This window comes from Aphelocoma coerulescens, unplaced genomic scaffold, assembly GCF_041296385.1.
Source record: "Aphelocoma coerulescens isolate FSJ_1873_10779 unplaced genomic scaffold, UR_Acoe_1.0 HiC_scaffold_56, whole genome shotgun sequence".
NCBI lineage: Eukaryota > Metazoa > Chordata > Aves > Passeriformes > Corvidae > Aphelocoma > Aphelocoma coerulescens.
Window position 1 is genome coordinate 2,916,563 of NW_027183905.1, and position 11,071 is coordinate 2,927,633.

Genomic DNA, 11,071 nt, shown 5'->3' on the forward strand with positions numbered 1-11,071 from the left:
GACCCCCCGTCACCTCCTCGAGCAAGTGAAAGCCGAGCCCCAGCGCCAGGAAGATGAAGCCCAACACGAAGTCACTGATCCCCATCAGAATCTTGCTGCGGGCAGTGTCCGCTGCCATCTCTGGGGGGTCCACAGGGGTCCGGACCTCTCAAAAAACGCCCCAGAGAGCCATCAGGACCCCCTAACCCCTCTTTTTTTCATCCCCAATCTGTCCAGAACGCCGTTAAACTTTCCAGCACATGCCAAACCCACTCTCATCTCCTCCAGGACTCCACAAACCCCATCCCAGTTGCTCCCTGCCTTGCGAGGATCCCCCAAACCCTCTCTCAGCCCCTTTGCCAAAGCTAAAAAGAAGGGTGACTCTTGATGGAATGCCCAACACCGAAAAACAGGACAAGAGATTGGCCTAGAAGCATAGACAGCTTCGGGCTGGGGTGTTCTGAGCGAAGTGAGCTGCCCTCGTGAGAGGGGAGTGGATTGAGAGCACTGGGGAGGCACTGGGAGGGCACTGGGAGCGACTGGGAATGGAGCGCGCGGCACTGGGAGGCCGAGTCCAGCACGGGGCACTCGGCGCTGCGGGTCTGCCTGGCAACTGATGAGTCATCAGAGAGACGCGCTCTGATTGGCTGAGGGGCGTCAGCGCCACGCAGGGCTGGGATGGACACGCGCGGGGGCACTGGGAGAGACTGGGATGGACTGGGATGGACTGGGAGGGACTGGGACGGACTGGGAGGGACTGGGATGGACTGGGATGGACTGGGAGAGACTGGGATGGACTGGGATGGACTGGGAGGGACTGGGAGGGACTGGGATGGACTGGGAGAGCTCAGGGGAAGCTGGAAGGACAAGAGGCCCCGGGGATGGGCACCAGGGGGGCTGAGGGGCTCCAGGCTCATCCCCAGGGCAGGGCCCGAGGGGACTCGCTCTGCCCGACGTTCTGCACCTCTGCGGGCCGCGAGCAACGGGGCAACGATGTCGCGGTGGTGCCGGCAGAGCCTGTCCGCCAGAGCCCGTTTGTACCCCAGTCTGGCTGGATGGCTGTTCCAGCACTGCGCCTGTTTCTCCCCACACGGGCTGTCCCCCACAAACAGCCCCACATCGCTGGCGAGTGCAGTTGCTGCTCCCGCTGTCAGATGCTCCTCTGCACCAACCTCACCCGCTCGGTGCCCTTAATGAAGTGACACTCGGACTTCATCATCCCCTGGAACACCCCTGTGTGTGCGGGACACAGCTCAGGGGGTGCCCCCCTGCAGCCCCCAGCACGCCCAGAGCTCCGGGAGCCACCCCGGATCCCCACTCCGCACCCCCTGTGCCCCACGGCCGCCACGGGACCCTCCTGCCCGTGCTCTGACTTCCTCTTTTCCACCCTTCTCCCTATTTCACATCCCCTCTCCCACCATTTCCAGCTGCTCCCCAGAGGAGTTTTGGAGTCCCATTCCCCCCTTTTCACCCTTTTCCCCCACAATCCCCCAATCCCCAGCCCACTCCCGCTCAGTTTTCAGGTCCCATCCTCCACTTTTCCCCACTTTCCCACCCCCTCCCACCCGTTTCTCCCCCACTCTTCAGCCCCCTCCTGCTCTTCCTTTAGGGTTTCCTCCACCTCTCACTCATTTTAGGGGTCCCATCACCCCTTTTTCCCCTTCTCCCCCCCTTTCCCATTGCGTCCTGCCCCCCTTATAACCCAAGAGCTCCGTGCCCGCAGCCGGGGGGCTCCCAGCACCACCAGTGCCACCAGTACGGCCCCAGCTGCCACCACTCGCCCCATGGCCAGCGCTGGCCACGATTTTGATTGGCTGAGGGGCTTTAGGGACGCTGCAGCCTCGCGGTGGGGTTTTTTGGAGGGGGAACCTCGAGATGCGGGGCAGGTGGGAGCTCAGCTGTGCCCAGAAATGTGTCCCCAGGGACGCGGGATCTCAGGGGTGCCCATGGCCTGGGGTGACGCTGGCCCGGTGCCAGGCACCCACCAAAGCCACTCTGTCCCTGCCCCCCGCAGCCACACAGGGGAGAGAAAATGGAACCGAGGGTTCCCGGGTGGATAAGGACCGGGAGAGATCCCTCAGTAAAACCCGGCATGGGCACAACAGGCTCTAATTAGAGATATTAATGAAATTGACGACACTGAAAAAATAACATCAGGAGAATGAGAAGGAAAAAAAGACCCTTAAAACACCCTCCCCCTCCTGCCTCCTTCCCAGGGGCTGTGGGGGCATCTCTGCATCCGGCACCTCCATCTTTGGAGCTGCCAGGGATTGGCTCTGCCAGACATGGAGAAAGCTTCCAGATCCTTCTCTCAGAAGCCACCTCTCAACCATCCCTGGTACCAAAACCAGGCTGTGCAAGCCCAATGGAGCCCCAAAAGTGGTGATCCAGGTATGCAGGAGCTCAGCTGCACTCCAAAAGGGGGATGGAGATGTCCAGGGGCTCAGCTGTGCCCAAAAACGAGGCCCCAGCTGAGGGCATTCTCTGCTCGGCTGAGCGCTGCCTGAGGGCTGGGGCTGCAGCAAGGGGGGACACCCTCCTCCAGCGGGGATATCCTGAAAATGGGGGACCCACACAAGCCCCTCAAAACCCCCAGGGCTGGGCTGGCCCTGCCTGGATGCCGGGAGACACCAAAACCGCTCTGTCCCTGCCCTCTGCTACTGCACAGGGAGAGAAATACAAGGAAAGGCCCAGGAGCTGAGAGAAGGACCAGGAGAGATCCCGCCCCAAGCACTGGCACGGGCACAACACACCCAGCCTGGGCACAGGGAGGGAATTTATTACCAACCAAATCCCAGCAGCACAAGGAGAAGGCAAAGAAATCTCTCCAACACCTTCCCCCCACCCAGCGCGGATCACCCGGAACGGGGGTCACCAGGGCTCTGCCCCACGGGGGTCACTGGGGATCATCCAACGCCGATCCTCCCACGGGGGATGGAGCTGGAGCAGCGCACGAAGCTCTTCCCGCACTTGGGGCACTCGCAGGGCTTCCCTTAGCGGTGCCTCCGTTGGTGTTGGGTCAAGTGAGAGCTCCTGGAGAAGCTCTCCCCACACTGGGGACACTCATAGGGCCTCTCACCGGTGTGGATGCGCCAGTGGGTGATGAGGTGGGAGTTGCGTTTGAAGCCCATCCCGCAGTCGGGGCAGCGGAAGGGCCTCTCATCCGTGTGAATGCGCTGATGTAGGGAGGAGACTGGAGCTCCTCTGAAACCTCTTCCCACACTCAGAACACTCGTAGGGCCTCTCCCCAGTGTGGATGCGCTGGTGTACCCTCAGGTCAGAGCGGCGCCAGAAGCTCTTCCAACAATCCAAGCACTCATAGGGCTGCTCCCCAGTGTGGATCACCTGGTGCTGGATCAGCTGGGAGCTGTTGATGAAGCCCTTCCCACATTCCCCACACTTGTAGGGCCTCTCCCCAGTGTGGATCCTCTGGTGTTCGATCAGGCTGGAGCTCCGGCTGAAGCCCATCCCACATTCCAGGCACTTGTGGGGCTTCTCCCCACCCTGAGGCTTCTCCCCCACCTCAGAACTCCCCCTGGATCTCCGGCCGTCTTCCTGGCACAGGGGGGATCTTTCCTCCTTGGATCTCTCTGGGCTGCGTTTGCAGCCCATCCTTGTGCAGCATCTCCGGGGCTTTTCCACTTCCTCCATCCGGCCACGCCTTGGAATGACAAATCCTGGATTGGGGGGAAAAACAAGGGGTGAGAGCCTTGGGCTGGGGATTCCTCCTGCCCAAGTCTATCACCAGGCATCTTGTGTTTATAAAAACATCCAAAACACAAAGATTCAGACAAAACGCCCTCCAAAATATAAACATTCAGCCCCCACAAAAAGAACCCAAAGCACCAACATGGAGCCCAAGAAACCTCAGAAACACCAAGATTCACCCCCAGGAAAATCGTGGATTCCCCTCCCTGATCACCTGCTGGATGGGGGGGGGAGGCTGCAGATACAGCGAGTGCTGGAACCTTTCAGTACCTCCTCTTCCTCCTCCTGCTCCTCCTCCTGTATCCCTACTCTTCCTCACACTCCTCTTCCTAACACTCCTCTTCCTCACACTCCTCTTCCTCACACTCCTCTTCCTCACACTCCTCCTTCTCCTGCAGAATCCCACCTGCTGCTCCCACCTCCATCGTTTCACCATTCTGGTCTCCAGCCCTGCTCCTCCAGCCTTTCTCCTGCTCCCCCCATGCCCAGCACCCAGCCCTGGCTCGCTCTGCCCCCCAGAGCTCTCGGATCCATCCCACAGCACGAGCAGCGATGCAGCTGCGGCAGCTCGGGCTGGGGCAGCGCTGGGCTCTCGGCCGCTCCTGCCCGCACTCGGCCCCCGCCGCAGCCACTTCTGCCAGCACAGCACGGCCCGGCCCGGCCTTGGCGCTCCCCCCCTCCCACCTCCCCAAATTCCCCTGGCGGGGGGCGCCAAGGCCGGGCCACACGTGGGCTCCAGCTGGGGAGCGCCGGGCGCTGCGGCTCTGCCTGGCAACTGCTGAGTCACCAGCGCCGCGCCTTCTGATTGGCTGAGCGCTGCCTGAGGGCCGCGCCTGCACCAAGGGGGGACACCCTGCTCCAGGGGGGATGTCCCGAAAACCGGGCACCCCCAGCGAACCAACAACACCAACGCCTCCTTACAAACACATGCTCTGAATCTGCTCGGACACAGCCACACGCACTTGCACACAAGCAAGTGACAGCACAAACCAGCAGCTCCACAAAATGGCACTGACTGACACACACTGCTGCTCAGCCAAGCTCCTGCTCAATTCCTCAACTTCCAGAACAACAACAAAGCCTGAACAGAACCAGGGACATCGTTTCCTGTACAAAAGGGGACAATGCTGAGGTAGTTTGCACATTCTCCCAGAGCTAATTAAGGACATGGACACCCAGCAGGGGTAAAAAGGGAAGTCGAGAAGGGGTCTCGGCAACAGGGGACGGAGGGTGTTGGTGTGCTGGGAAGGGATTGGTTGAAGGGAGTGTGCAGGAATATGGTTAAGGCAAACAGCAGCAGGAGGAATCTATGGGGTAAGAAAGGAAAAGGAAGATGGAAAAGAGGAGGAAGAGAAAAAAGTGAGGACTGGGGTGCTTTTCAGCACCATCTTATCCTCAACATTTGCCAGCTGATCCAGATCTTTTGTATCCCTGGTCTCCAAGACAGGGAAACAAAGAAGTTCAGGATTTCAGGGTGTTTCTCTGTGGTGGGGAGCAGCAGGACAGGGCAGCACGGGCTGGGGGCCTGTGGGGAGCTGTGGGGCCGGGCCGGGGCTGTGGGGCAGCCGGGGCTCAGCGCCGGGCACTGCCTGACCACAACACCCCCCGGGCAGGGCCGGCAGTGGCCCCCGGCCCCCAGGAGGCTGCAGGATGTGGAAGGATCAGGATTTTCTTTTATCGATCTTGTTTGGGTCACTGGAGAAACGAATGATTTTGCAGAAAGCTCAGCAGCTGTCAGAGGATGAGCACCCACGGGCACTGAGGGGGCTGCAGGAGAGGCACAAGAAGCCCCTGCAGCACTTGGCCAGAAAGGCTCAGCAGGGCAATGCAAGAAGGGATGAGCAAAAGGCCAAGGTGAAGGCAAAGGCCATGGCAGAGTTTCTACAGCCCCCCAGGGATGAACCGCAGGGCCCAAGGGGGCCCCAGCACCCAGGGGACGGCGGCGGCCACAAGCACCTGGCACAGGCATTGCCCTCCTCGGCACGGCAGAGCCCACCCAAACAGCCCCTGGCAAGGAATCAGGGGTCCATCTGCAGGCCAGAAGGACACTGCAAGCACAGACAGCAGCACCCTCAGCACCAGCAAGTCCATCCCACATGGACATGGATTGTCAGGGCTGGCAGAACTCCCAGCAGACCAGGGACCCACCGCACCAGAGCCCTTGAGAACATTCAGGGCGCGTCTGGATCGAGACGAGGCCGCTCCTGATGGACACAGGGGCCTCTCGATCCACTCTGAATCTGACACCTAAGGAGGGAAATGGTCAAGAAGTTCCTTGATTATTCAGGGAATAAGTGGGAAAGATTGGCAGGTGTGTTTTATTCAACCACTATCAGTAGATGTGGGGGATGGGTTTATGTCGCTGTTATTCCCTACAGAACGGTGAATCACGACATAGATCCAGGATACAAGACATGACTAAAACAGAGCTGAGACCTCATTTAATTAATAGCTCATCTTTTATAGTGTAGTTTACAATAAAGAAATTACATGATTGGTTTATTCATTCACCACCTCTCAAGGTGATGAGCTGAGCAGTAAGACACCCATTTCCAAATATTATTCTCACAAGACTGAAAACAATTTTAGAGTTCTCACAACAACTAGCAGGTGTAAAAATAGTTTACATTCTTGCAAAGTGTTGTCCATCCAGTTTGCATGACAATGAAAGATTTCACAGAGAAGCTGGATTTCTCTGTTTCTCAGCTAAATCATGAAAAAGGAAAACTTCACAAATGCTACAGAGCTGGAAAATTTCTCTGCTCCTGCCTTTTAGCATCCACAGGTTTGAAATGCATCAATTTCTGTTTGTTCCTAATTGTGATTGCAACTTACTGGGAAGGGATTTGGTGGCAAAAGCAGGAATACAAATTAACATTGTAAAAGGAGATACAGAGGCTAATGCGGCTGTACCTTGGTGTCAAATGTGTGCGAAGGCCTCTGCTGAAGGGAACCCAGAAGTGTGGGCAGCCCCACGGAAATAGGGAAAATCAGATATGGAGCCTCTCCAAATTCCTCTGAAGCATCCAGGACAAGTGGTGTCTAAAAGCAATACCCTGTTCCAAGGGAGGCAAGGAAGGGGTTACAGCCTCTTACTGAGTCCCTGCTAAAGGCAGCGCTTCTGGAGCCAGGCATCTCTCCCTACAACTCTCCTCTCCTGCCAGGCAAGAAACCCCATCATGGACACCAGAAGGAAAGCACAATTTTCAAGGCTTCAAAAGCAGATTAACTGAGCCTCCTGCCCTGGTCCTCCCACACAGGGAAAAACCATTTGAATTGCATGTGGATGTTAAACAGGGCCATGCCAAAGGAATTCCTGGGCTCAAATGTTTCACCCAGTGGCCAGAGAGTGGCCTCATTGTCTGCAGAATTGTGCAGCCCCGGCTTTAATGGGAACTGAGGCCTGAAAACTGACAGCAGCAGAATCTCTCATTGTTCAAGCCTGGCATCAAGGTAAAGCTTTGTTAACCAAAGGAGCCTCTAAATGGATGAGCAGCGCTGGGTTCTTACAGAATGAAACTTGTTGGATGGAACAGGAGGATTCAGAGTTGAGGACAGGGCAAGGGTTGAACCCAGCCTCCTGTTTGAACGGCCCTGGACACGGGGCTGGCAAGAAACCCATGGCTGCAGTCAAGTGACAGAGCTCCAGAGCCGGCCTAGGAGAGATTGACCAGATATTCCCTGGCCTGAGGGAGAAAAGGTGTTTAGGGATGGGGCTTCAAGGGCAGCAGAAGGGAAAAGAGTGACAAGACACGCTGCTCTTAAGGAAAGGGAAGGAGACAAAGCGCAGCTCAGCGCCTGCATGCTCAGCTCAAAGGGCCGAGCTGGGGGTGCTTGGAAGAGCCTGGCACTGAAATGCCCTGAGCAGGAAGGCTTCAATATCTTCTGCTAACAGCATGGCAGCTCGCAGCGGGGCAGAAGCATTTCCAACTGCTTCAGCAATCCCTGCATCAGTTCTTAAGGCATGTTTGGAACAAACAATTCCAAGATACGGGATTGTGGAAGCAATGCACTCAGACAGGGGAACTCATTTTACAGGAATGACCCTTCAGGGTGTTCTGGCTGCTTTAGGAACACAGTGGGACCTCCAAACACCCTGGCACCCCCAGAGTTCGGGTCGGGTAGAAAGAATGAATGGGGAAATAAAGAAACACCTTCTGAAACTGCTGAGAGAAACCAAGATGCCACGGGTACAGCTGCTGCCATTGGCTTTGGCAAGAAGAAGAGCCAGACCCAGGGCAGATATTCAATTATCTCCCCTGGAATCCATGTTTTCAATTCCTTACCCTGGTGTGGTAAATGAGTGAATGATAAATGTTGTCGTTCACATATATGATTCAAACATTTAGAAGTGATAATGGATTGTGTAGAAATAGTGTTACAGTATAATGTAGTTAAGTAGAAACAAGATTAAGGTAAATTGTAACTTTGAAATAGTTGTAATATGTTAAGAAATGTCTTAATAAACACATGGTAATAAATGTCTTTTGAGCGGAGAAACTACAGAGCCAGGAACCAAGACGTCTTAGAGAAACAAAGAAGATAAACCGCATGCATCCCAGGAAGATTGTTACCTCATCAGAGCTCACACCGCCCAAGGGAACTGGCAGCTGCAAATGAGGCTGGAGACTGCGGAGGCACCGGAGAGAGGGGGCCTGTCTGCAGTTCTGAAGCGATCCAGAGGACTGAGGCGGTGTCCTGCTGGGGGAAGGGGCAGAAACGGGACAGGGGGAAAGGGGAGGGAAGTGTAAATTCCTTTCTGGGTTAATGAATATGTAACAGTTCAGGAGAGTACTTAAGCCCACAGTAAAATGAATGGAGGGCGCCTCTGGCAACATTGCCAAGCGCCCCAGGCTGTGATTTGCCTTTGTTCTACTAATAAATGTTCAATATTACATTGCTAAAAACTTAGCTTTTGTATTCGTTTTCTTCAGCCTTGATCCTCATACACTAAAAAGGTTGTTGGAGAGTTTTTGTTCCCCCCCCCCGCAGTTTAGGTGACAAGATTACATCATTAGAAGGTTTTTTCTTAATAATCCTACTTTGACATTGTCAGTTGGGTCTGGGCCAGGGGTGTGAGAGTCAATTTATAGTCTCAGGAAAAGAAATAGCGAAAATCTTTATTAGTTTAGGGTTTTTTTTATGTATGTGTGTGCGTGGCTGTTAGTGATGGCAGAATTTTGGAATGGGTTTTTCGATGTTCACCTGTAGGTTACACTGTGCAAAACTGGAAGATCTTTAAAGGAGATCCTTTAACTCATAAGCAGATAAAAAAAAACATGAAAAAAAAAAAAAGGGAAAGGAGCAGCTTGGGGGCGGGGAGCGGGGGGGGGGGAGGAGGGCCCATAGGTGAGTCACCTGATGGCTGCCCCGGAGGAGAAGTTTCCTTCCAAGCAGCCAGCAGAGGAGCTTTAGAAATGCAAATTATCTCTGCTGGGGGAAGTGCGCACAATGTCCCAGGCTCTCCTTGCCTGCCAGAGGAATTGGGCTGATTCCCTCTGCCCCTCACCCCAAGCTCTGCCTCCCTGCACAGACGGAATTTGCATCGCTAAAGGCAGAGCCCACACTGAGCATCTCGGAGTCTGCAACAGAAATCCCTGAAGCTGCAAAGGAAAACAGCAAACGGAGAATGTTGGGAGAACTTCACTCACAAAAGCGGGGGGGAATCATCCCTCTCCCCACTCCAACATCTGCTGGCACTGTCTGTGTTATACAGGGTGCGTTTGACCACTGGGCTGCTTTTGCTGACACAAGGTCAGCGAAATCACTTGGGAATCCAAGGATGTGATGCTTTCATCAGAGAAAAGAGGTCAATTGATGCATCCCTGGCATTTCTGGGAGCGCCCAAAAATGGGGAAAAGATGAACGGCCACCAGAACAAATCCTACAACACCATGGAGCAGCCCCTGGGAACCCAAACAAATTCATACCAGGCTCCAGAGAACCCATTGATCATTTCAAGGCATCATTAGATTACAAGCTGTCCTCCAAATCATAACCAAGCACACAGCTCCAGCTCCTGACCTTCTCACCCACCAATCCACTCCCATGAGCAACGCCACATTTCACCCTGGGATGGCATCAGATTCTCTTTCAGCAGAAGGACCAGGAGGTTGTGGAAAATTAAATTACTCAAACTGCCCTTGTCAAAGAGATGGCCACGGAAAAGTGGTGAAACAGAGAACAAAGGAAAGAAGAAAGCAGTTCATGTACTGCTCCAAACGTGGAAAGGATGGGAATGGGACACGTTTTCGTGGTTCCCTGGCAGACCATGGGTTAAACCAATGCTGTTTCTCCTCTCAGGTGCTACAGCAACTCTCATCTTTTTACCATGCACCACACCTTGCTCAGTGCAGCTCATTCAGCAGGGGATCAAGGGCATGCAGGTGGCAGCCAGGCCTCCTGACCCAGAAAGGGCTGCAAAAGGACACAGAATGAGGTCACTGAGAATAATCCCAAAACCAAAGAAGGCCCAGGAAAAACAGATTAAGGCATTTTTAAAGTTTGTAAAGAGAAGCACTGAAAAATAAGAAGGGGGGGATTCAAAGGAAAAAAATGAACGTGTCTTTACAAACAGATGCTGTGAATCCCATTGGAGATAGGGACAGGGACTTGGAGATAAGGAACTAAGACAGAAACCATAAATTTCAGAAAATGTTACTAACTGACACGAACTGCTGCTCAGCCAAGCTCTTGTGAAATTCCTGAACTTCCCGAAGAAGAACAAAGCCTTAACAGAGCCATGAATATCGGATGTTCTACAAAGTCGGGGTGCACATTAAGGGACACATGCAGCAGGCGCATCGGGAAGTCTGTACCTTCCAAGGACCTCAGCCACGGGGGAAAGGGACACGGAGATGCGGCCGGGAAATCGGCATAAAAAGGAGGCTGCGTCCTCCAACACTTGGACAGACCCCACGGGAAATGCCCCGTGGCCTCTCCCTTGCTCCAGGAATAAAGTTCCTTTTACAGGACTCCTCCGGCTCCTCTGGGGACACAAACCTCTGGCCACGGGAACTTTCCCGCACACTCCCGCCGACGGGGCAGCCACCTCTGTCCTACCCACAGCAGCCGGGACGAGCCAGCGCTGCTCCGGCACCGGCTCCTGCCGAGGCAGCAGCGGCAAGGAGAGCGCGGGCAGCCGCTCCCGCAGCGCCCTCACGCCAGGGCGAACACGGCGCCCACACGGCACAACGAACCCGCCCCAGCCCCCTGCCGCCCCCTCCGCCCGCAGCCAGCGCCGAGCCCCGCCAGAACCGAGCGCGGCTCCCACCTGCGCTGGGGCCGCCTCCGAGCTCCGCCGCCGCCTCACCGGGCTCCGGCCGCCGCCGCCGCTCCCGGGCCCGCACAGACGCTCCGCCAATGGCGCCTCTGCTGCGCCACG

At 55.4% G+C, this 11,071-nt stretch overlaps 1 protein-coding gene across 1 annotated transcript; it reads right to left on the bottom strand.

The window, feature by feature from the left end:
- Positions 1-2,814: 2,814 nt before the first annotated feature.
- Positions 2,815-11,071, bottom strand: LOC138101899 (zinc finger protein 239-like). Its single transcript, XM_068999653.1, has 2 exons — positions 10,961-11,071; positions 2,815-3,656 (listed from the first exon to the last, which is right to left on the bottom strand). The coding sequence occupies exon 2, from the start codon at positions 3,628-3,630 to the stop codon at positions 3,139-3,141; it is 492 nt and encodes a 163-aa protein (XP_068855754.1). The 5' UTR covers positions 3,631-3,656; positions 10,961-11,071; the 3' UTR covers positions 2,815-3,138.

What these genes read in the sequence shown, in the direction of transcription:
- LOC138101899 (XM_068999653.1), bottom strand. Translation starts at nt 3,630, where the DNA reads ATGGAGGAAGTGGAAAAGCCCCGGAGATGCTGCACAAGGATGGGCTGC.